This window comes from Numenius arquata, chromosome 19 (assembly GCF_964106895.1).
Source record: "Numenius arquata chromosome 19, bNumArq3.hap1.1, whole genome shotgun sequence".
Taxonomy (NCBI): domain Eukaryota; kingdom Metazoa; phylum Chordata; class Aves; order Charadriiformes; family Scolopacidae; genus Numenius; species Numenius arquata.
In genome coordinates this window covers 6,541,753-6,567,671 of record NC_133594.1, presented here as the reverse complement: position 1 = coordinate 6,567,671, position 25,919 = coordinate 6,541,753, and the positions used below count along the sequence as shown (strand labels likewise).

At 41.1% G+C, this 25,919-nt stretch overlaps 1 protein-coding gene across 2 annotated transcripts in view; it reads left to right on the top strand.

The window, feature by feature from the left end:
• FNBP1 (formin binding protein 1) overlaps window positions 1-25,919 on the top strand; it is a 97,285-nt gene that overhangs the window by 51,148 nt on the left and 20,218 nt on the right. For both annotated transcript variants that reach the window (XM_074161191.1, XM_074161190.1), the window contains exons 5-10: window positions 731-793; window positions 1,638-1,742; window positions 14,834-14,962; window positions 16,677-16,823; window positions 22,090-22,287; window positions 23,672-23,854. In XM_074161191.1, the coding sequence (XP_074017292.1) occupies window positions 731-793; window positions 1,638-1,742; window positions 14,834-14,962; window positions 16,677-16,823; window positions 22,090-22,287; window positions 23,672-23,854 (825 nt within the window). The remainder of the gene's footprint in view (window positions 1-730; window positions 794-1,637; window positions 1,743-14,833; window positions 14,963-16,676; window positions 16,824-22,089; window positions 22,288-23,671; window positions 23,855-25,919) is intronic.

Genomic DNA, 25,919 nt, shown 5'->3' with positions numbered 1-25,919 from the left:
GCATATTAGATTCTCTGATGGAGAGCATTGTGTAAGGACTAAGAATGGTTAATTAAATCAACTGCAATTAAGAGCCTTGCTTCAAAAAGCTTGTCAGGAGATGATCCTCATCATTTAGTATGTAGCTGATATCTTGCATTTAAAACTTCTGTAACACCTTAGTGTTGGGGAGTGGGAGAGGAGGGTTTTTGGAGGGACCCGAAGAATTGAATACCTCTCGAGAAGTGAACAGCTGCCCTCGCACACGCAGCCAGTGACTAAGAAGAACAGGGTTTTATGTTGAGTCTGAATGAAAATCAGGACAAACATCAGTTGTTAGAATGTGCCAATCAAGGGCATCTTGGTAAACTCCATGTAGAGAAAGACTTTAATTTAGAGCTAGTGTTCAGTCAGTAACCAAAGAAATACCCTTCAGATAAAAGTGCTTCAGATCTCGTGATATGGGAAACCAATAATTACGAGATACAGTGAACAATGCAAGGTAGAATTGCTAAAGGGATTAATTAGCCTTAGTCTAACTAACCACTATAATTGATGCAAATATACATCTGCAGCCTGCTGAGACATTAGATAGTCATCATACACCTGCTCAGCTTCTCAGTGTTGCAGAACACAGCTGTCAGAATCATTTCTGGTTTTTTTTTTTTTCTGGAACTCCTTGAGCATAATTGACTGCTGCTTCTTTTGTTGTTCAAAATGTTTTCTTTTTCTCTTTTCTTTTTCTGAACAGCATTTCCACGATGGCAGAAAGGCACAACAACATATTGAAACTTGCTGGAAACAACTTGAGGCAGTAAGTGGAAGCTTCCTCAGATGTGACATTTAAGTCATTTTTATACTGTTTTCATAGGGATGGTTCCAAACTTTATATTTGGAAAATAAAGGGTGTGTGGATAAAAGCTATAGAAATGGGATTTTTAAAACTCGTGTCTTAAATACACTGGTAGACACGAAAAAGTCTGTTTTCATACTACATTTGGCTTACTGTGGGATGTGTGTCTTATCACAAGTAGTATCATTTGATATGACTTGAGACGTGCGCTAAGCGTGGCTAGAAATGCAGAGTCCCTAAGGCTCCTACTCAGATATTCCACTGTGAGCTGAATAGCTTCATACCGCGTGAATAAACTTAATGGGACCATCTCTTGAGTAAGGTGCTGTTTCTCAAAAGTAAATACATTGGAATTGTCGTTCACGTGCTGAATGAAAAGTGAGACTGTAAGTAGAGGAGAGGATAAAGAAAGGGGACATCAATAACCAAAAGTCCTACCTCCAATTGCATGAATCTTAGTAACTCCCTTGTGCATTATAAAAATGAGGGAATTAAGTGCTGGAAGGAAGTGATTTGTTTTACTAGAGCAGAAGAGATGCTAACAGGGAAAATCACTGAAATGCTAGTGCTGTTGGTAGAATCAAGCTGCCTGAAGAACAGAACAAAAAATATATCTGGTAACCTTGTTTCTTGAAATTCTTTAGTATGGAAATATATTCCAATGTAAACAAGTGAGTCCTAAAATCTGACAGTTGTTACAGCAGATCACTTTAGGGGCAGGTATTGATTTTAGGCAGACTTTGATATCATGTTTCTTTCCCATAATGAAGGCTTCTTTTTTTTTTTTTTTTTTTTTGCTTTTCAGAGTAAAAGACGGTTTGAACGTGATTGCAAAGAAGCTGATCGAGCACAGCAGTATTTTGAGAAAATGGATGCTGACATCAATGTTACAAAAGCCGATGTTGAGAAGGTAAGGGAGAGGGTAGAGAGACTGTTTGTAAACATGGATGTGATCGGTTTAGTTCCTCAGTCCCCCTGGTAGGATAAAACCTCTGAGGCTTAACGCCTTACTTAAGTCAGTTCGTAGGTTAATTAAAAATAGGGAGATCCCTGCAGAGACATGTATTTGCATAAAAAATTTAAAGGGATACAGTCAGTTTTCTTCAGTAGGATGATAACTGAGTTTAACATAGCTGCCATGGCTGTAAATGAGCTTGTGTAAAATCAGTTTTAACTAACCCCCTAGATCCTGTGGCAGTCAGGCTCGTGAGGGCTTTCGGGGGGTGCTTGCAGTTATCACACGTTGTTGGTCACTGTCATTCGGGTGGAACTAAACTTCCTGCTTTTTGAGCAATGCTTTGAAGATGTCCCCATGTTACTGCTTGCCGTGAAGTATTACCAGGGTTGTTGTTCATGGTCCCAGGAAGTCCAGTGATGTTCCTATAACTTAAGGAATCAACGGAGAGGGAGAAAGTGTGTTTAAATGTCTTCTCTTTTTGGTGTTGAGATGCAGTAATGTAGAATAGAAACGCCACGTTACAATGTGTAAAAGCAGGTTTGTCTTCCCTGAGTTTGATTCATATAAATAGAAAATAGCCAGAACATTTGAAAAGGTTTGTTTCTTTAAACAAAGAGGGAAACAAAAAAAGCAAGGGAAAAACAAAAAGCTAAAGCTTAAAATGTACCAAGCACTTTGTTGCAGGGACAAGAAAGGAAACTGAATTATAGGTAAGGAACCTTCTCTAGTCTAAGATAGCCCTTGTGAAACATAGCTCTTGCTCCTCAAGAGGTCTGCTTCATTCTATTCTTAGTTCAGTCCAGGGAAGCTGTCAAATACAAATTTTTCTTTACATCTGTGGGACCTTAAGCTGTTTCTCGTATGCATCATGGAGGTTGTGTAGCAGATAGCATCAAGGATGCTGTTAGAAATGAGGACAGTAAAAGTGCTATTGCATATCAATGGAAAAAATACCTCTGTGGTCTTGGAATTTGCTTGGCTATTAGTTGTAAATTCACCATGCGGATCTGATCCCTTGTTGCCCCCCGGATTTGCCAGGGCACTTTACAGATGAACGCATCTACAGGGTGGTTTCAGATGTAACACCACATGTGGGTTTTTCTGACAGAGGAGGATCATCTCTGCTTTATCTATATGAAGTGATATTAGAATGCTTTTTTTTCATAGATAAAATTAGGACTTGCCCTAGATTTCTTTTTTCAAAGCTGAGGCCATGTCAAAGGGGTACAGAGACATGATTTACTATTTGAAAGAGAGGGCTGAAACTCCTTGCTTCTACATCCCTAAGGCTGGTCTTTTTCTGGTCAGAGTGAGAGGCCATGTATTGGTGCCATATCAATCTGATGGCATTAGGTAAATTCTGGGAAGTAATCCGTGCCCTGGTGCTCTTTCCCTGTAAAATGAAGCAGAAAGGCTTCCCTTCTAAATTCCTCTAGCTTTTTCATGTATGTATTTGTAAATTATTTATTGCAAAATGAGACTCAGTGGTATCTTGAAAGAAAAAAAGATAAATCTTTTGCAGTTATGCGTGGTGGCCAATCTCAGGAGAAGGCATTAGTCGACTTTCCAGTCAGTCAGCAGGGTAGATGGAGAAGGAAAAGGTTATCAAAACGAGTGGAATGTGAAATAATATTACTGAACAGAGAGAACAGTGTTTTCCAAGTGCATGTGTTAAGCCGGGTTCATCCATGTCAGGCTGTGAATAATGCCCTTTCTTTGCTTCCCTCTGCCCGTGTGACTGGGCCTGCTCTTGCATAACTCCCCAGTGCAAAATAGGATATTGTTTAACCGAGTGCTGCTCTTGGGGCAGCTCTCGCCGACTTGCTCTGGGGAGATGCAGGAACTGCTCAGCTTCAAATAAAGCAATGTGGTGACTTTTACCTCTTCCTCCTCTTGCAGCGGTTCTGATTTCTCTTGCCCCTTATGGCTTGGCTGCTGCACTCCTGCTCCCAAAAATCTCCCTGGCCAGGAAAGCAGACAGTTTGGCTGTGTTTGGAGCCAATGCTTTTCACTTTGGCAGAACAAGGTGCTCTTCAAGCAATGGGATCGGTTGCCCTCATTTCTTCAGCTTGAGATTGACACCTTGGCTACTTTAGCTTGTACCTGCAAATGTGAGCAGACACTAGAGCTATTTTTTGCATCATGCATTATAGAGCAATGGGATTAAAATTCTGCAGTGATCACGATGACACGTACAATCAAAAGAATATATAGCTGCAATTCCCTAATGCACCTAATGCTAAGCTGTACGAGGCACTGAAATGCTTGCATCTCTCAATCTTTCAGTCGTTGTAGCCTTTGATAAACTGTAGGAGGAAATTCTGTGACAGAGCTGCCAGATACCTTAGGCAAGGTTGTGTTAAGTTCTTGTATTACAATTTGCTAGGATTCAGTAACCAGAATAGCGGCAGAGGAGCAAATTAAGAGTTACTTTCCTCCTTATTTCTCCAGGACTGTTTCACAAAGGGCTTCAGATGTGTGCTTACAGGCATGGCCGGATGTGCAGTGTCTGTATCTTGCACCTAGGTCCAAACTCCTCCTGTAGGACCAGCTAGGGTTCAATACTCAGCGGACACGTGCCTGCTGTGCCACTTCTGTGGCCAGGATGGGCTCCATCATCTTTGCAGCCGGCCAGTCTGGGAGCTGATCTTGGAGAGAGCAGGGTGTTTAGCTTTGTTTCCTCCCATCTCCTTTTTTGGTGGTAGGAACACGGAGGAAAAGGCTGTGCTCAGTATCTGCAGTGGTCCGGGTCTTTATGGAGGAATCAAAGGAGAGCAGATTAGGGCCCCTGAGCTCCCTTCCTGTGTTTGCACTGAGCCTCTAAATTACCAGCAGCCGACGTTTGCAGAGGGATGTTTAAGAGTCAACACAAAGTGCAATTTTTTTCAGCTCAGTTCAGCAGAGTCGGGGGTAAGAAGCTTCCTGTGTTGCAGAAAGCTGTACTGTGAAAATATCCCTATAAACTAAAACGGTCCAACGCGTGATGCGGATTCTGGGAAGCCTTGCAGGTATCGCTGAAAGCCTTAGCTTTGTTTGGATCGCAGTGGGGTGTGTGCTTTAAAGCGGTTCTCTTTCAAAACCCACAGTGGAGCTGCTTCAGTTTTTTGACCATTTGGGGAAATGGTGTCTGACACCAGCGCCCAGGCGGTGGACATATAAGGAAGCGCTCTATTGTCTGTTCCTTCTCTTTAGAGCTGCAATCACTAAAAAGCTGACATCTTTATGGGATAATGTGGTACCCAGTGGTGCCTTTGCAGACTTCTTGCAATAAAAAAAAATAAAATATATAAATCAGCTGGCTTTTCTAGAGGTTTATTTTCAAAGTAGACTTTTCAAGCTCTGTTTTTAAAGAGGAAGTGGCTGAGGCCAACCATGGGAAGAGCTGGATGCTTTGCCTCCTGATTTGCACAGCAGTTGAAGGGGAGGACAGTGGTTTGAGGTACTCGGTGTCAGGCAGGATCTGTCCCTTTGCCCAAGAGCAGCACGGTCATACGTTGGTGTCCTCGGTAATGACTCTGCCAGAAAACAAGTTCAGCTTTGAGCAGTAATAAATGAGCTGTGCATGAGTTCCCAGAACTGCTGTCCTGAAGTTGAGGCTCATCACCTTGTTCTGATTTTTGTTCCTGTTTGGTTAGGAGGGTTCTTCCACCTTGAGTGGTTTTGAGATTAATGTAAATGCGTTGTGGATTTAGAAAGTAGTGTAGTAGTAGATTTAGAAAGACCTAAAGTGCAAATTTGACCTTAACTCTCAGAAGTCAAGAAGCTTATGACACTGCTTAAAGATGGGGTGGGTATTTTGTTTTGCTATGGGTTTTTGACTGACTCATCTTTAGTCTTCAGCCCCCACCTAGAAAGGACGAGCTTGTATTAAGATTATATTTCTATCCTGTAACATTTGTTTCTGGGGCAGTGGTTTTTCCTACTGAATTTGCTTTCTTTTGTGCTTACAGCTGCTTGAGCTTGTTGAAAGCCAGCTGTCAGTTTGAAATCAAAATGATTCTAAAATTATCCAGATTTATATCCAAAATTATTATTACAGAATTATCATTCCATTCCTTCCTCTCTTCTCTGCCCAATCCTATGTTGTATCTAAAACCAAAAGAAATGATGTTGATGGCTCTTTTCCAGTGCTGAGATATTTAGGAGTTTGAGGTGTACTGCCTTTGTTTGGTTTTGTTTTATATTTGAAGTGGAGAAACTGAGGGAAATAGAACTAGTCTCAAGTTTATTGAAATCTCTAGGAGCTTTCCCCAGTGTCCTGTGACTTTCAAATCAGGTTATGTCTGCCGTATCCGAGCTTTTTGGAGTCCCAAAATAGCTTAAGATTTGCATAAAGGTATAAAACCTCATAATACAATATCACCACGGCATTAATTTTATAGTCTGTATATAGAACTACAGAGAGATACTGACGTTTCACACTTGAAGTTTCATTTGCTCTTCTCTTTTCTAATGCCATGTTCCCTGGGTGCTCCCCATCCATTTCAGTGCAACGCAAAGAGTCTGTATCTCCCTCCTTACAGAAGCCACGTCCTCTTACGTTGCTTTGGGTAGCTGTGAGCTGAATCACTGGCAAAGTCTTACTGACCAGAGATGTAGAAATGCTGCTACTTAGAAGGATGCTTGGAATAAGTTGATCTTCATGCCTGTGCAAACGCAGTTATGCTGTCAGGTGGTAAACTGCTTTTCCAGCCTGTGGGCTGCTGCGCTGCGGGATGCAAATCTCTTCATTAAGAATTTACACATCCTCAGAATGAAGGGTGCACCAAGCCCTTTTTACTTGGGCTCTGGAGATATCTCTGATCTGTGTTGCGGCGCTATCACCCTCCACACAGCGTTTACAGCGTGCTTTGTCGGAACAGCAGCTGAGTCCCAATGGAGACAGATGCAGCGTGAAACCCCCCAGAGAAGCCATAGAGCAGCATCTCCAGCTCAGTGCTGCTGCATCCTGCGTCACTTGAGTTTTAATCAATTAAGACTGTCAGCAGTAAACTCTGCAGCATAACCTGAGATGGTGGGTGCCTGCCTTCTGCAGACCATACCTATTTAATGGGCCTGATTTTTCAGTAGATGCTGCCCTGTGACAGCAGGGCTTGTTGCATCCCCTCTTTCTGCCCACCTTGAGGCACCTACTGGCATAACGAGCTTATCAGCATTTTGGAAAATGTTGTCTTAGAAGGTGGGCAAGCCCTACAGTGTTTGTGTCGTTATTACAGCGAATACTTACTGCAGTGAATAGTTCTAGAAGCTTTGCTTTTCCTATGCATTGCTGTGAATTTATAAAAGTGCAGCAGCGGTGCCAGTGAAATACGCGGCAAGGTGTGTAAGGCTCAGTCCAGAACATAGTGGAAGAGAGCCTGACCTGTGCATTTCTTAATTTGAGAGTTAGATATTGCATAAGACCTTTCCCGTGTTCTCTGCGTGGTGGTGAGTTTTACATACTTCAATTAAGCAGCTGCTTTTCTCTTGCTCCACAGATGGAGCTGGCAGAGATGATCTGTGTCTTTGCTTGTGACGTGGGTTGAATTTCCCATCAATTCAAGTCCAGTCTTTTCTTGGTAATGTGATTTAAGGCCATTAGATTCGCACTAACGTTACTTCTCTAGGTTCTGCAGACCCTAATATCCTTCCTGAACGGCTTCCTTCCTAATGGATGATGTAGTGTGTGAACGAGGGAGTCCCTCAGGACAGGCACTTGCATTTCTGGAAGAGTAAGCCTTGTTTACAACCTGCCGTCTGTGATGCTGTATGTAACAGCTGTTTCCCTTTTGGAACCATGACTAATTTAGGAGCTTTGATTTCTAGTCAATAAAGAGTTAATGACTGCAGCAGGAGTGCCTGGAAAACTTAATAAATATCCATATATATCCCATGCACACACTGTGGTTGGTGTTAAGAGATCGATAAACAGCAGCACCAGTCGATTTCAGTGTAAGATAAGGAAATCCATGTTAACTTAGCTTTCCCCTGAGCAGTGCTCTTCTGCAGCAATGCTCTTCCCTAGCAATTTCACTGAGTTTCGTAACAAGACAACTCCACTGGGAGGTAGATTATAGGAGCATCCAGGGAGGGAAAAGGGGTGTGAGGGGGAAGCTTAAGAGCGACTTCTGAATAAAGGATCAACTGGAGTTTGAACCAGAAGTGTAACAGAACCAGTGCTCTTAGCTAACGCAAAACAATTAGTTTATGCTGTACAGCTGGAAAGGTTGTTTACAGTCATTCTGTCAAAATATTATAACAGATTTCTTCACCTGTTTAAGAACTAAGGGAAAATAAAGCAGAGACTTCAGAATTTACTTACTGTTTGTAAGTTGTTCAGTTTAAGTGAATGTATTGTACCCTTAAAGCTTGTTTTTAAGGCTAGTAAATTCATCCTGGTAACTTTCTTCAACCCTGACTATCCATTCTGCATTGGCTGTGTTTGTAAATTGTTTCTTGGAGAGAGATGACTAGAACCGTGCCCGGTATTCAAAGTATGAGCTGAGCAATCTATTAGACAGCCCTGAAATAATTTCCATTATTTATATTCAATACTTAAATTTATACACTGCAGAATTTAGTTGCTTATGTTTGTACAACTAAACAGATCTCCAGAAATCATTTAAACATTGTTGGTCACTGCTCCGAATACATCTTTTCTTGTTACCTCCTCCCTCCAGCCCACATAACCTTCCACCTCATTCTTTTGTAATGAACTTTCGTTAGGTGTCCTCATGGAACTGCCTTTCTCCGAGCTGTGTGGCAACCGACTGGATGCTAGCAGGGATCTGCAGTTTGGTCATCCGAAGAATTTGAATATTTAGTGTTTGTGGCATAAGAATGGCAGTGCGAGGAGGCAAACTTCTGGATTGAAAGCAATTATTTCACTCGGGCCTCGGAGTAGGGCACTGAGAGGTGCTTCTCTGGCTCATGGCACGGTGGCTCTTGCTGCTGTTCTGAATTCTTACGTAGTGGTCCTTCTCTTACCCAGCGTTTAGACGGCTCTGAACACTTGGCAGACTGAATTGAAATGATTGATTGAATGTAGTAGAAAAGAAAAAATGATACGCTTGTTTTCTAACTGGGAAACGCAGCACTCAAGCTTGTGCAAGGGAGTCTGGCAGAACCGAAGGCCAGAGTCAGGCAACCGAAGTCTCGGGCTCATTCACTTAAGTAAAATTTCAAGTAACTTCTAGCTGTTGGACTCCATTAACGAGCAATCAGTTGTGCTTTTAGTCATGCTGCAGGACTGGTCATATGAGTATAGGACTGACACAGGTGAGTCCTTGTTGCAATATGATTTTTTTAATAACCAGAGCAACTCAAGAGCTGTGCTAGAGCCTCATGCATCGTGCTTGCTGGATTACTCTCCCAGCTCCATTAATTTGGTCACTCTTTCTCGTTAGAACTTCAGTGTCTTTTGTTGCTATAGTATATCTAATATGTACTAATATAGTATGTATTAGTGAGCACTTTTATAGTCTGGCAGAATTATGTGGAATGCAACCGCACTAGATAACAGTTCCTGAGATCTGGTGATGAAGATTTTTCCATCTACTGTCAGCAGTTTGCTCCTTTGTGTATTATATTCAGCCAAAGGATTTCAGGGATCCTCAGATTCTCAGATTTTTTCCCCACTTCTTCTAATGTTAAAAGTAAGGATTTTTCTCTTTGTGTTTTTCCTGTTTGTTATTTTGCATTCCTACTTTCAGGAAAGCAAATTTCAGAACCTTTTTCTGCTTGCCTGCGCGGAGAGACCAAACTGGTTAATGTAAAATAGTAAACAATGGAGCTTGATTTGGAGGCTGTGTAAATCAAAGCCTGTAATCCTGGCCCTGTTTTGAAGTCCATGGCAGAATTCCCACTGTTATTAATGATCCTACGAACGCTGCCAGCATTGCTGCTACCAAGAGGCGCCCCGTTGCTGGTCGTGCTGGTGCCCCCTCGCAATATGAGGTTTTTCTGGGGAGGGAAGACCAGAGGCTGCAGCTGAAAAATCTGTGAGCAATTGAAAGCATTCCTGAAACTGGTGAAGTGTTTCTGAGTCTGCCTTTATCATTAAGTTATTTTGAAGGGACTGGGTAGTTGAGAAGGGGGCGGGAGTGATTTTTTTTTTTTTTTTTTTTTTGTTTGCATTTTAGTCTGATCTTGGATTTACCAAAGACGGATCTATTTTGGCAGGCAGTGGCCTGGCAGTGATGCATCTCACATGCTGTCTGGGTTTAAAAAAAAAAAAAAAGGGGGGGGGAGGGGAACTGGAAAAAAGAAAGAAGAAAGAAAACTACACCAAAGTTTTGACTGGAAACTCTGCCTTCTGGACAAGAGCAACTGCTGAGAAGTTGAACTGTTCCACTTAGTGTGGATCAGCTGAATAGGAGCCAAAGCTTTTTTCTGCCCTTTTCAGTTATTCATATCACTCCCACCATAACAGCCTGGAGGAGCTGCATTTTTTGTCTGTGTAAACCCAGAAGACAGTGTGTCTATTGACCCTCTTGCTGTTTCTGGAATGTGTCTTAGAAAATTGTTCTCAGCAAAATATCCTTCATTCTTTTCTGTATTGGAGACCAAAATGGCAGAAAGTGTACTTCAGTGATTTTTAAAAAATTTCTCCTACACTTAATCATCAGTTGCCTTTCATATTGAACCAGATTTTGAGGGGAGAAGGTGTCTGCAAGTAATGCTATACAAGGTTTTGTTTTTTGAATTCTCTAAGAGGCAGCATGTAGTGGATAGCAGCTTACTAATGTTTTCTTGTACCTTCAGGATCAACAGAGCCCATCATAAAGATGTCCATATCCCCTTTCTCTGTTAATTTCTCCTTTTCTGACTGCTGATCAAAGGCATAAAGTACTAGGACTGATTTCAGATCAGCATATGAAGCTGATTTACTGGTTCTGCATGTTTGCAAGGACTATGGAGAACTTTTCCCTGTTTATAATTCTGTTGTCTCATCCTGATATGCAGCGATTACTTCAGTTGCATCATATCACTAAACTGCAGCATTTTTCAAGCAGGTGATGAGTAGGATCTGTCTAAATATATCCCCTTAACACAGGTGACTTCAGAGTAAAAGCATTGCAGGGTTAACTTTCTTCCGATTTCATATTTTAAAGGGGAAAGAAATACTTCCGTAAGTACTTCAGTCATGAAAGATTTTTAGAGCATCAATGTCCCACCCTGGTATCCATCAGTGAGCTCAAACCTGCCATCTCTTGATTCCTGGTAATTTAAATGTCTGGGACTAACTTTTGATGCTGTTTGAAAGTCTGGTTTTTGCAGCTCAGTGGTTAGGTAGAAAATCTGCAGGAAATGTGGTTAAAATAATCTTGAGAGAATAATGTTTGGTTTTTTCTTGCTACCTTGTAGAATAGATACAAGACATGCGTGTTGCCAGTTCACATGGCTGTTGAGTTTAGTGTTGTTTTTCACATAAGGTAAGTGCTCTTGAGGCCTGATTTTTTTAAAATTTTTTTTTTTTTTTTTAAAGCGCTGAAGACAGCCACAGTTCAGCACTTTGAAAGATATTACTGCCCTGCAGTTAGCTGCTGCCCTGCATTCTCCCCCATCAACTAGCAAGCCTGCCTAAAGGAAGGAAAAAAGTTTGGGTTTGATTATGTTTAATGGCAATTCTGTGCGAGAAGAGGTCAGAACATAATAAGCCTTACCTGCTGCTAGGGTGCTTTTAACTAGTTCAGTATATCAGAGCTGCACTTCCTTCACCTAGAGTTCTCTTTCAGAGTTAGTTACAGAAAACACTCCTCTGGTGGGACTGTGTATAAATCCTGAAGTTTACCTGTGGGCTCGTTGTGAGGTTAATGGTGCTGCAGATCCTGGGCTGTCGTTCATCCTGGGGAGTGCTTTTCTTGATGAGATGGGCATTGGCATCTGTGACCTTTTGGTTTTGTTGCTGCCATGTGAGTTCAGAGAAGAACTGCCTTAACAAAACCAGGCTTGGGAGAAGGGGCGATATGTCTATGCAGTGCGCACGTTTCTTTGGGGACAACATGATGTTTCAAAGGTATGTTCTGGGAGGAAGTGTGTGAAATTGGTGTATTTTTTGCAAATGTGTGCAGAAGCACATATCTGCAAGCAAACTGCTTTTCTCCCCACAAATCCCTCACATCTGTATACCTTTTTCTGCTTTTTCACGATGCTGAAAGGTGACCTCATTCCTTCTTCCTTTCAAGACGGGGGGAATCTTCTGTTGCGTTAAGAGTACCGAACCTTGACATCTCCTACAACCGAGTAACCCGGCCGTCTGTAGATCTGGATCGTTGTTTCACATGTGGGGCTGCAAACATGAGCTCTTCCTCAGGCATCCCTGCCCAGTTAAAGGAAAGAGGATTGTTGACTGAAAGCTGCATCACAGCATCATCCTCTTATATCTGAAGTCATGGTCTGGTTTTCCAGAGACCATGATTTCCAAAGCCTTTCCTCCTGAAAATACTGTTCAGAGCAAATATTTTAACATTAACTCTAAGAAGCCCCCAAAACCCCTTCTCTAAAGCTGTTTGCATGCTCAAGTGAGCAGTAAAGAAGGCAAAAATTTATTTTCTGTAAAGCTGAACTATAAATTACTCCTGAAATAGCTCCTCTGACTCTGTGCAGCTCCAGGCTACTGCATCCATTACTCTGAATGTGAAACTTAACGTCATCGACTCCTTTTTATCAGTCTGTGCTTCAGCAGAGAGCAGGAACCTAGCTATAAAATATAATTCTGTTAATACTAGAAGCAATAATGTTAGAGTAAATGACATACTGAAATGAAGTAGTAAAAAAAAAATTCTAGACTTTTAAAAATATATTTTTATTTTAAGAACCAAATAGCTCATTGGAAAAATATTTAAACTGTTTGAAGCTTGCCAAATGCATTAAATGGCCAGGAGAAACAAAACATCACTGGGGCGCTCAGGCAAAAATTCTTGGTTTTTGGAACGTACCCAGTTTTACTTACTCATCTGCTGCCCCCTTTTATTTGGGGCCAGTTAAGATGGTTTTGGAAACGGAGTGTCTACTCCTGTGTACATCCTGCTCGGAGTTACTTTGCTCACACCCAGCCCATGGAAATGGACTCTGGCTTAATGTTTGCTGGGTCTGCCTGGAAATGGGTAATAATGGATTTCTTGTTTTTCTGCTTCAACAATAAAGTCAAGGGACAAATTCCTGAGTTGTGCTATTTAAAAAAAAAAAAAAAAAAGAGACAGCTGTACAAGTGGGACTGGGATGTTGTAGAAGTCAGCTCAGACAATGGGTTGCTCTTCGGTAGATGATAAGAACGGGCCTCACAAATGGATATTGATCTGTAGCAGCTGGGACTTGAGGAAGGGGTTGGGAGCCAGGCGTACGTTACTCTTACAGCTGTCCCCTTTCCAGCACTGACTTTGTTTTGCTTGTAAATTTGCATTTGTAGTACAAGGCTATATTGTTTTCCTCTCATATTTAATGTAGCTATATAGGAGTGTGTGGATGATAAAGCTTAATAAGCTACATAGCACTTAAAAAAATGATTGATATGGCTTCTTGGAATTTCAGGAGGTAGATTTTCTGAGTTATATGTGCATCCTTTACAGGAGTTAGTGGACAGTTAAAACTCCTGGAGAACATGCAAAGTTGAAAGTCTGTCTTTTGATTTATTTATTTGGTTATAGTTGCAGTCTTTTCCATTTGATGCTACTGTTTCATCTCCTATTATGCACTTGGTGCCAAGGCATTTTCTCATTGTACTTGAATTATTTTTGTAGAAAGAATGTGAAGGGGATCTAGGAAATTCCTACAATCGACTGCGTTTGCAAAAGAAATAACAGAATTGAGGTGAAATAAATTATTAGGTGAGATGTGTGAGGTGGACAAATGGGAAGGAAGCCTATTCCTTTGCAAATTGAGATTTGAAACCTTCTGGCAGAATTTGTTACCTTCCAGTTATGATTACTAAAACGTTCCATGATTTGGTATTTCATGGATTTATTGTCAGGAAACTATTGTCTGCTTGGAACAGTTCAAAGAATAATCTCATCTGAACTGTTTTTAATGGGAGCCCACTTAAAATATGCTAAATATAAATACGCATATAAATAATATGCATATACGAGGGAGCAGGGTGAAGATGAAGTGGGAGAGGGGGGAGCTTCAGCAAGCGGAGCTGGATAAGAAGGGAAGAGAAGGAAGAGTTGCCATATGAAGGCCAACAGCAAGGAAGGAAAAGGCAACTAAAATAAACAGATGGGAGAGGCAGTAAGGGAGTAATATTGGGCAGTGAAACAGATAACAGAAGGCCTTAGGAAGCAGAATTGTAAGAGGAGGAATCTGAAAATATAAGAGGGTCGCTTGGGGACAGATTGTTCTAGGGAAAGAAGTGAGGGTAATTGCCCAGTGCTCTGCTGTGCTGGGTAGCAAAGCAAATAATCTGTGTGGGTAAAAATAGGAAGGGAGTTGTGTCTCAGCTGCTACTCGGGCTCCCCTTTCCTTGTGCACTTGATGCCAGCGCTATTCAAGGAACTGTAGATAAAGGACTTTGCAGAGAGCGCAGCGGGAGCACGAGTTAAGATGTTTTGTCATGATTATGTTGGCCAAGGCACGTGGAATGAGACAAAACTGTGTGAGGTTTTTTTTGTCACTTCTCTTTCCCCCCAGAATACCGCTAGCCAACAGGTAAGTCATTCATTAGAGAAAAGCAGGTGCCATCCAACAGGGCATACGGTGGAGCAAGAAGAGTGTCCACTACCATACGGAAAATGTGTGTGCCCATTAAGTGGGCTAGTAGAGGAGCAAACTTGTTCCAGTGTTTTACATGCAGTACAAACAGAGGTTGTTCATGGAATGCAAAATGGCTCATGGAAATAGCATGATGTTCCACAGAAGACCAGCAGCAGTGTGCACGCCGCAGGCTTGTGCTTGACATGCATGAACTGTGTCACAAAATAGGACTAAACCAACAGCTGAAGTGTTCAGAGGCCGATATGCGGTTTCTTGTGCTGCTACTTGTAAGGATAGTAAGATGAGGAGTAACACAATGCAGTTTCTTTCCCTGTAGTGTAAACAATAAATTTCTTTTGGCATTTCTTTAGGCAAGACAGCAAGCCCAGCTACGACATCAAATGGCAGAAGACAGCAAAGCCGAATATTCTTCTACTCTACAGAAGTTCAACAGCGAGCAGCATGACCATTACTACACACACATACCAAACATCTTCCAGGTAAGGGTCTGGCACTCGCCTCCAGTAGCTCGTAATCTCACGGTAAGAACAGAGGAGCGTATTGCACATCGCTTCAGTTCTGTGACCCTGTCTTTTACTTGTTGGTGACTCTTGTCACTGTTAGCAAATTTTATATGCAGTTTGCCAACACAAGAGATGGAGAACTTGGTAGAATAAATTGTCCTTTTATCTTACACTATAAGAAGTGATAACGTATGAGGAAGATGACATGAATTGTCATGACAGATTACGATAGTCTTTGGAATCCTCACAATCTTCCTCTGTTAAAATCTCGTGTCTGTGCAGCTGGGGAATGAGAGCATTATTTGCATTGTTGGGGCAGGAGTCAGCTGGGCGTCATTTCATCTGTAAAGCCTCACAGCCCTTTATAACCTGTCTTCACATCGGACTTCACAGATGTTTAAATTTAAACCACAATAATTCTGTAGTAGTGAATGTCAAAGGGTTGAAGCAAGCTTGCTCATTATGTCTTAGGGTGCCTAAAGAAAGACTGTAGAGAAAGAACAAAAAAGCCATCAAATTTATACTGGCTGAAGATCTGAGTTTGTGCTTGACTGAACGAAGAGAGATTAATGTAGTAGAACAGAAGTTCTAAATGACTGTTCCATTGTAATGGGTCATAAGCATCAGAAGTGGAAAATACAACCTCTTTAAAGGAGAAAATGTCACATGCTTATCATCTGATGAGAAATAACTGATATTTGCGTAGCAGATACGCATTTTCTTATCCCTAGCTGGAACTTCTTAGCTAAATGGACTCTTGCTTCATGGTGTTTCAAACCAATGTCTTGAAATAAAATATCCCTGGCATCAGATATGAAATTTTTGCAATATATTTGAATTTAACACTAGATCTGGTAAGTGCTGTGATTTGTAGGTGTATCCTTTTCACTACCGGTGCACCAGTAAGCTCTAGTGCTTCCTTTTAGATGTTGAAATAAGTTGTTTTGTAAAGAACTTGCGTTGCTTGCGGATCAGTCAAGGTAATGGGGATTTTTAAGCTGACGATGCTTCATAAGATTGCTGCACTCTAATGTGAAACAGGCCCTTCCTGTTCATGCCCTTCTGTATCCTGTTATAATCTGCCATAATAGCATTATACCACCTCCAGTTTCCTCCGTTGTAAACGAGAGGCCCATGGAATAAATGCTGGAGATCGTGGCACTGAATCCATTGAGCAACAGGGAGCATGTGTTGAGAAGCCCTGGTGTGAACAATACGTGGTGTATAGGACAGCCTGTAAACCAAAAACTACCTTCTAAGGAAAAGGAGAAGGGGAGACGGCAATTTTTTTGTTTGCTTGGATTCTGCAATGGAATGAAAATGAGATCTTTCGGAACATGCACAGAAAATGAAAGAATTTATTGTTGCAGAAATTCTCATAAAAGCCTTAGGAGCCATCTTACAAAAGTCTAAATCTGGGGTTTTGACAGATCAGCAGTTTTTAACATAAAAAATCAATTGAAAAATTCCCAGTAATAGTTACAGAGACTACTCTTAGAATGGCGTTTTGATGTTTGAGGGAACAATATCCCTTGGTGCCTTCATGAGAACGGCTGTCCTAGTTTGTTCTTAAAAGTATGTTTAAAACATAACTTTTAAAGCAGCTGGTGTATGCTGGGGAGAAAAATGGGTTGAAACTGTGAAGTTTATCTTGATATTTGATCTGAATGAAATTTGATGTTTGTTTTAGAAAATACAAGAGATGGAGGAAAGAAGAATCGTGAGGATAGGTGAATCCATGAAAACTTTCGCAGAAGTCGACCGCCAAGTGATCCCTATCATTGGAAAGTGTCTGGATGAAATCACGAAGGCTGCAGAATCAATTGATCACAAGAATGTAAGTGTTGCATTGTTTGGATGGTCAATTGTCATCTTCAGTATTGTTCAATCATATGTGGAGACTGAAATCCTGGGTCCAGGCTGCAGCACGAGAGCTTTATAGTCACAGAAATAAAACAAAGAATGGCTTCTTGTCCCAAGCTACTTTGTCTGAGGCAGGATGTGCTCAGATTATTTTCCAAATCTACTTAACGCCCAGAAATGCCTCTACTTTTTTTTTTTCCTCCCCTTTTAGGAATGGTCTCTCCTTTTACTAGGATAATTACTTTTTGAAATACTCTAATTGAAAATTAGGCATCTGTGTAGAGTAAGGAAGAGGGTGGGCATAATTCCAGATACCTAATAATCACCAGTTCTTATTCAGATGGGTTCTATGTCTAATGGTCAGAAAACTGAATGTTGCAGAAATGTCTTCATTCCAGTTAGTTTTATAATAATGGAAGTATTTAAAGTATTTGCTACATAAATTATTGCAAACAAGTCTTGCAAAATTTCTACTTTACTGTGAAATCTTTCTTTGCATATTTGAGGTTTGCTAGCAGTCTGTAAATGAGCTCTCCCAAATCTTGATTTCTGAAGATCATTGTAGGATTAAAAAGAAGTCTTCCTGATAAAAAGGCTGATAAAGAGTTGGGTTGTGCTTCCTGATGTGCAGTTAGCACAAGGGCAAATGTGTTTTCGATTTTGTTTTCTGAATGTTCTGTTCCTTTCATAAATGGAGTCTCTGCTCCTTCAGCCCTTCTCATGGATCATATTAGTGCTTCAAATACAAACAGCATGTGTCTTGCTGGCTGTTTGAATTTCCCATACAGCTTTTGCACTGGAATCTTTTCTGAGCTATGCAGTGCCCAGAGCCGACCCTTAATTGGCAGCATAAGCCTGAGGCTGAAGTTTTGAAATGAATCCACTACTTTCTGCTCGGCAGTTGCTCTCGCAGAGAGTGGCAATGGGAACCAAAGAATCTGAAAATGACTCTTTTGGGGTGGGAGCAGGGGGAGTTGGGGCACAGATTCCCATGCTAGAACAATGTGCCGTTCTTCAGGTACATCTTTTGGTGCTGCAGGGTGAAATCGTGTTGGGGAGAGTAATATTTAAGCCTACATCTGCTTGAATCTTCAGGTGAGGTCTTAGCAAAGCACACACAAGGCTCAAGCAAGGTGTTTGAGTCAGTATTAGTTTTATATTCGAGTTAGTCTCTCTTGCAGACAGAAAAGTCGGATTGATGGCTCGTACACAAGTATGACATTAGAAAATGGTGCCTTTGAGCAGTGATAACTAAGGGATCTCCTGTAAACACCATGGTAGCAAAAATTTATTTGTCCAAATTTGTTTTATCTGAACAATTACAAAGGGTTTAACGTGTTCTGTCTAGAAAGCAGTTCTGTCCGTAAATGGTTCTTTTTTCTTAAATATCATCAAAGATTTCTTTTAATGTCTGAAACAGTAGTTTCTAACTTTCTTGATTCTGATAAAGTGATATGTTTCTGTCCTTCTGTAGCACGCAGGTCCTGCTACTTTATAAGGATGGCCACAGGTGCACATAGTAGCAATTTAAAAGCTGTATTTTCTCTATTTCCAGATAATGTACTACTTTTGCCACTAATGCAGAGTGTACAGCAAACCTTTCCCATCTCATCCCTTAATGTTGTAAGAAGCAGGTTTGGGCTCTCTTAGGCTACCGTTGGGAGAGTTCATCCTTTTCCTCGAAAGATTCAAATTCAAGGTTGTTTCCTTGACTCATCTTTTTCAAGTTTGGAAAACTTTGTATAGGAAAGTCAACTAGACCTGTGCTGTAGTCAGCTTGGAAAATGAGGTCAGATTCCAGGGAAGTTGACTGCAAGGACAGGGGGTGAGAATACAGCTGGTACAATGGGGAGCAAAACCAAGAGCCTGCTGAGCAGGAAAAGCTTTGTGTGAAACTCTGGGCCCACACAGACATGTGTTTCCCAGCTGGGAGGAGATCTCCAGGATCTGGTAATCATCAACAAACGTAGGGTATCACCAAACTTGAGATGTATAAGGTCAGACTCTGTGACACTGACAAAAGGCAGTGCTGCATTTGCAGTTCTTTTTTAGCTCTTTTAGCTCCTTTGGTTTTATTCTTACATACAGAGTTAGTGAAGAAGGGGGGAGGTTAAATGAAAACTGTGCTATTTGTGTAGTAACTTCAGAAACCAGAGCTTGAAATGGAGCAACCACAACTAATGTGGGAAGAAGAGGTATTGGTCAGAAAAAAAAAAAAAATTAGAGGAAACCTCAATTCTAGTAATTTACCTTGTGTCCCAAACAGTGTATCAGCCCTAGCTGAAAGGATGTAAGAACCTGCAAGTTCTGCAGCTTTTTTGGCTGTGAGTAAAATATTACCAGCTGATTACCTTACCAGGTAAGGCATTACTGTCTAAAAAGGAAAAACAAGAGCAGCAGAAATTTGCACCCGTAGGTAGGTTGGAGCTTTTTGGTAATAGATTTTCAGCTTTGGGTAGGGTTATTACAAGCATTGATCTATGAAGGTGGGGTTCTTACGGTATCTGTGAAACACTATGGTTTCTAACAGCAGAATTGTGTAGTACAATCATAAGGAAGGATGTATTTCTGTAATGACTTTGAAACTGTGGAAGTGCAGACCGCTAACAGGCTTCCTTCCCACTGCCGCCTCCATGCTCCCTCCCTCTGTGGATGCTAGCAGGATTCTGGAAGATTGCTTTTATTCCAGGACCCCTATTTTGTTGGATGGTGTTAAGAACCAGAATGACATATGGGACAGATTTAATACATTCTATATTCTCTGCAGTTTAAATATTACAAAGTTCTGCTTCATTCCTACTTGCAAAATGGGCCAGTCTTTCAGGCTTAGTTTCTGTGTAAATAGGATTGCTTTATGCCCTCGCTGAACTGTATAGAATTCTCTCTAATAGCAATAGAAACTGTGTGGGTTTACCTGGGAATACTGGGTTAGCCCCATGTTCCTAATGCAGTTGTAAATATGCTGCTTTTTCATGTCCTCTTTCTAACAACTTGGACAACACAGAGGTCGCGTTGAAAGGGTCAGCTGGAGTGACTGCGAGGTGAACCTACACAGAACCTGCTTTAGAAGGCTCTAGCAGCAGATAAAATTAATTTGTTATGGACTTTGGAGTTCCTGTTATGACATTATCTCTGTGATATATGGAGCAGGCGGGTTATTTTTAGCTCTATTGTAGTGGAAGGATGTTTTGACTAAATGGAAGGAACGCTGTAAAATTAAGAGGAAAAAATGAAAAGCTCCATGCTTAGGATAAAATACCAATAGAGTATCTAATGTAACCTTGCGTATGTTTATAGTCTCTTCTTTCTTCATCTTGCTTTCATGAGTATTATTAAAAATCTCTTCAGATGTTTAGATCTCGGGAAGTTTTAATGTTAAACTAGGATGAGATAACGGAAGGTGGTGTTCTACCTCCCTAAACGTTGTGTAGGAATTTCACAGAGCACCTGATAGTTTGAGGATCTTAAACCTTAATTTTCTTCACAATCCCCTGAAGACTTTTGCAAAGCTTTTCCTATATCTGTGTTTTGCTCAATTGAGCCTGGCCTCTGGATATGTTTATATCCCACTGGATTTCTCATGAATAGCGTTTTACCTATGGACATAAGCAGAATCTGTGAAATGCCTTCAAAGCAACAAGTTCATCTTTTTTATCTGAACAGGATGGTGATGCTTTTCTCTAGAGACTAATACGATATTTGTGTGCCATGGCACAGTTTTGCTAATGATCTTAGAAGAAAACTGTTAGAAGTATAACATAAAAAGCTCTCTTCCCAAGAAGTCAAGCAGATAAGTGTGTTAAAATATTTTTTTTCCTGAGTCCATTAGATTTAAATGCATTTGGCGAACTGAAGTCTGAATTTGAGCTTATGTATAATTCATTGTGTTTGTAGACCCAGCTAGGAAAAATGCTATAAATTATTCTTGCTTTGATTTACCTTTTTTCTTTTCCTGCTGTTAAAAAAATAATAATAAACCCATTGTACAGAGTATACAGCCAGTGTGTGGCTGACTTGCATCCAGTGCCCCTAGTTGTGCCAAAAGGGAATGTGGCTTTAGTGACAACGTGTGGAATTCTCAGCCACTGCCTGCTTCAAGGTGTCGGGCAACTTGCGTGACCTTGGGCTGCTCAGTTCTTGGGTAAAGCTCGTAAGATAAACCCCTGCCGCTTACTCTGAGTTTACGTGCACCAACTTGTCAACTTGTGGCAGTGTGATCGTGCAAGAGCTCCTTTCTGTGGGAGTATTTGGTGGGATTTTCCACTAGTTTGCTTACGTCTGGATGCCCAGCAATTCTATACCTTAAATGTTTATGAATCACTTAAGTTATCTGTTCAGTTAATGAAGTCTGATGGCTTTTCTAATCAGTAAAGTTAACGTGTCATTTTCACCGCTAGACATGAAAAAACCCTTAAAAGATGTTTGTATCAGAGTTTTGGGTTTTTTGTTGGGAACAAAACAAAGGGAATGAAAACACTGCTGGGTTGTGGTGAGACTCCAGGGCTGTGCAGCTCAGTGAAAGGTTGGAGTGAGGAGACCTGAGTTTACTCTTTCTGAGCATCACCTTTAGTTAACTATAATGACCTATGCTTTAATGATAGTTCTGTGGTTTTTATTTTCCTAAAGAGACCATAGTCCTCTGCTTTTATCTGTTGGTATTTTGAATAATGAGTGGTCTCGGTGATATCTTTGCAAAATAGGCTACAGTTTCATAACAAGAGTAATGGACTATTTGAGACTAAAGCTCACCTGCTTTATTTCCATAGATGGTTTAAGATCTGTTGTTTAAGATCTATTACGAAACTAGGATTGTAGCCATTTATGTTCCCAGTTGTAATACATTCTGACTGACACAGGCTAGAAAGTTTTATTCTGTGGGAGGTGGCTGTTGCATTCTTAACTGCCATTTATCACTTCAGTATCTGGGAGTATTTAATTTTACACGTTAGAGTGCCTTGTTTTGGTATGATACTATGCTGTGCCAAGGTGGGTTTTTTAAAGCACATCATGGTAGTGAAAATAAGTCCAAGAAAAGTGCCCTGATCTTGAAGCAGAAGGTGAGAGACTTTTATTTATCTCAGGATCTGGGAGGGGGTTTGTTCCCAGGAATGAGAGTGGTCCATGTAAAGGCTGGTTTCCGCACAAACTTTCTGGTCCTTGTACTGTTTTTCTGTGGCACCAATTTGATGACGGCCTTCATCATAGATGTTTATACTTGTGCTGGATCTGTCTCGTTGCAGGATTCACAGATGGTAATAGAAGCCTTTAAGTCAGGGTTCGAGCCTCCAGGAGATGTCGACTTTGAGGACTTCACGCAGCCGATGAAGCGGACAGTCTCAGAATCCAGTCTTTCCAACTCAAGAGGGGATGGGAAGTCTGAGCCGAAGTTTGGTAGCAAGTCCAAGGGCAAGTTATGGCCATTCATCAAGAAAAATAAGGTACTGACTTGCAAACTTGAGCTTGGTGCTAGTATGTGTATAGTCAGTAACCTCTGTCTTGTCTAGTAATCCTGGCAATTACAATTTTTTTTTAAAGAGAATTTTAGATTCAGAAAGCTAATACTGATGTCTTAATACGGTGTTTTGTTGTAGTCTTTGGTTACTTAAATTTCTTTATATCTTTAAATATTTTTTTCTTGTATAATTTCTTTAATTATGTTGCGATTTTTATATTAATTTAACTTTAGCTGTCACGTCTCTGCCATGGTCCATTTCTGTTCCTAACTCCGAGAGAGAATTGTTATACCACTTACCTAGTGCCATATGTGCTAACTAACATTGTTACTGTTGGGAGGCTTTAATGTGGCATCACTGTTTTGACACTTCTAAAACTCTCCTTGGCTTTTCATTTGCATTATCTTTTCAGTCTGTCCACTGGGTTCGGCAGTTGGGTGGCTGGGAACAGGGAATTGCTGCGATTTCATTCTTCTTAAGCACAACTAACGGAGCAGAACTAACTGAGCAGTTGACTTTTAAAAAAAGACCATATTAACTTACGTATCCATTAAACCTTTTTCATTTCACTGTCATATTTTACACCATAATGCATGGCGACATTTATCTGGGGTTACCAGAATGCGTCAGGGTGACTGGACTAAATCGGTTTTCAGTAACACTGATGGAAGCCCAGAGCAGCTTTGTTTTGATCTCACCCTTGCTCTGACCCTACCAAACCACTTCTACTAATGAGAGTCAAAAAAATCTACCTGTTCAAAATGGATCATTCCTGTTGTGCTGGTACACGAGAGAACACGGCTGTCTGGTGCTTACATCAGTGTAGCCAGAAAAAAAAAACCAAACAGGACTAACTTCTGAGCAAATTCATAGCATAATTTGTGAAAGTGAAGTGTGATGCGCATTACTGAGGTATGATTTGAAAGCAGGAAGGAATGTGGTTTGTTGTTTTCCAGATAATAGAAACGCTACTGGGCACTAAGGTACCTTCCTTATCTGATCCATTTAAATTCAGGTATTTGAAAGCTCTATCCATATGCATTATTCTGAGCTGTCCACAGAGCAGAGCAGGGCAATTTATGGGGATAGCGCTGCATGGAAGAGTCTGCATGAGCCTCCTGTCAAAATACTTTGTGTTACTCTTCTGTTGCATCACTTACTAAAACTTCCATTTATCACATCCTTCATTTAACACGACTCTTAAAGACTGCTTTCCCCCTCTCTTTTGAACCATGGCCTTTAATATTTAATTGTTTAATTGGTTTTTTTCTCTGAATTTCAAATATTGGTTTTGATGCTTATTTTCGTTTTGTGTTTTATCTTTTTATTTTGGTTTTTATTCTGTCACTTCTCCATCTCTTATACGTAGCTTATGTCCCTTTTAACATCCCCCCATCAGCCCCCTCCTCCTCCCCCTGCCTCTGCCTCACCCTCTGCTGTTCCCAACGGCCCCCAGTCTCCCAAGCAGCAAAAGGAACCCCTCTCCCATCGCTTCAACGAGTTCATGACCTCCAAACCCAAAATCCACTGCTTCAGGAGCCTAAAGCGCGGGGTAAGTTCTCCTCTGGATACCTCTCTCTCTTTCTTTCTCTTTTCTTTCTTTCTTGCGCTTTTATTGCACGTTCTGTTATGTAAAAACTTGCTTTGTTTTGTGAATGAATCCATTGTGTTTTATCATAACATGCAGACAAATCCAAGGAATCTCAACCTATAAGGCCATGTGTAGTCAAAAACCCCACAATGAAACCACAAAAAGTGCAGTTGCTGATCGAAATTATCTAATTGGGTTTTTGGGGGAGGATGGATTGTCCAAAGAAGAGCTGAACGTTAAGTAGTAGTCATGCAGAGGTCAGAAGTCATTAATTGAGTAGCCCTGCATATGTCTGTGGCAGAGCAGGTTTGCAGGAGCACCATTCAGTTGGTGCATGTTCAGGCATTTCCCTGGAAGGATCTGAGACCTTGCTGTAGTAGTGGGAAGATGATTTCCCTGTATTTTGTGGCCAAGAAAGCCTCTGTGTGTGACTTCTGTTCCAGAGACTCGGCCTCAGCTGGTGCTTCAAGTGCTGCAATCTTTGCTTGCTTAGTAAGTCTGAGCCCTAAGATAAAAAAAACAAGTGAGATGGGAAAGATGAACTGATTCTAGGTGGTTTATGGCACATGTGTGCTCTAAACCAGGGCTGCCGTGTCAGTGGAGACTCGAGAGGGACACAGCATTTAACATTCCCTCCAGCTACCTAGACGTATTCATTGCAGTTGGCTCTAAATACTTGGGGCTGACACTTCTCGAGGACCTTAACCGCATCGTGTAGCATGAAGTTTCAATAAGATAGGAAGGTTTGATTTGATTCCTGTAGAGAGCCTGCTTCCCACCAGTTTTGTTTATCACGTCTGCGTTTGGACCTCCATGAGCAATGATGTGGATTGAACAGCTTTTTAAGTGCCCATAGAAGAATTTGAAATCCTGCCATGTTCTTTAACTTTTTTTTTCTAATTAACCAAGAGTTTGATAAACATTGTGATGAACCATTGCAATGCTAGGAAAAGAAATTCAAGTTCCATCTTTGGCTTGTCCTTATACCCTTCCCTACATCCATTAGCACACAGGACTTCAGGCTACCACATCTTTTTCTGGGCATTTCCCATTAAGTCCACAGATTTTGCTGGTTTCTGAACTGACTTTCACTTCCCAGTGCTATGATGCACACGGTTTAAAATGATATTCTGTCTGCAAAAGTTTTTATCAGTCTCGCATGTGAGCTCCAGAAGGCAGATGAGATGTTTAGAGGGATTAGTTGTTTGGGTTTTCAGCTGAGGTGCGGTGTGGTAGGTGCTGGTCTATGCACTGTACAGTGCCGAGAAGCTGAAAGCCTCCCTGGCTGACCTTGGCGACTCATCTGGGTCTAGAACACACTGAATCAACATTCTGTGAGACATCACCGCTGTTAGAAGCACAGTGTCCCTGTCTCCTTTGCTGATGGAGTAGGAAGCGTGGCATGAGTTTTCCCAGGTCAGCTACTCTGGTCCTGTCCTTGACACCAGCTGTTGCTGTGTTGGTAAACTAAAGGGGAAGTGTTTGTGTTGAATTCAACACGCTCATTGGTGGTCTTCATAAGCAGTAAGTAAAATGACAGGTACCCGAGATTAAAATTTTCCGTTTTTCAAACAAAAACAACACTTTATCTTTCCAGAAGTTCACACGTGGCACAGTTGTGCAGAGAAGTTGCTGGCATAGCATGGCTTTGGCTCCTGGGTTAAGGTCCTTAGAATTATTTCCTCCTATAAAAATTACAGGAAGGAGACACAAGCGTTCAGTCTTTTAAAGCATTTTTTAGAGCAGGCTGTAACAGCAAGGAAGTGACTACTTTAAAAAGCCTAAATTCTGCTCCAGGGACTGCACTGACATTTAGGGCAGAGGGTTGGAGCTGTATAAAAGTAGAGATGATTTCAGTGGGGAACGTCAGTGGTTAGTTACTGAGAATTGAGAACAGCACTGTAAACAGTATTTTCTCTCATCTGGTTGCAGACAGTACTTTTTAAAAAAAATGTGTTATACAGAGTGGTTTTCAGTTCTCTGCTAAGGAATTGCCATTTAATGGGACATTCAGAACCCCCAAAAG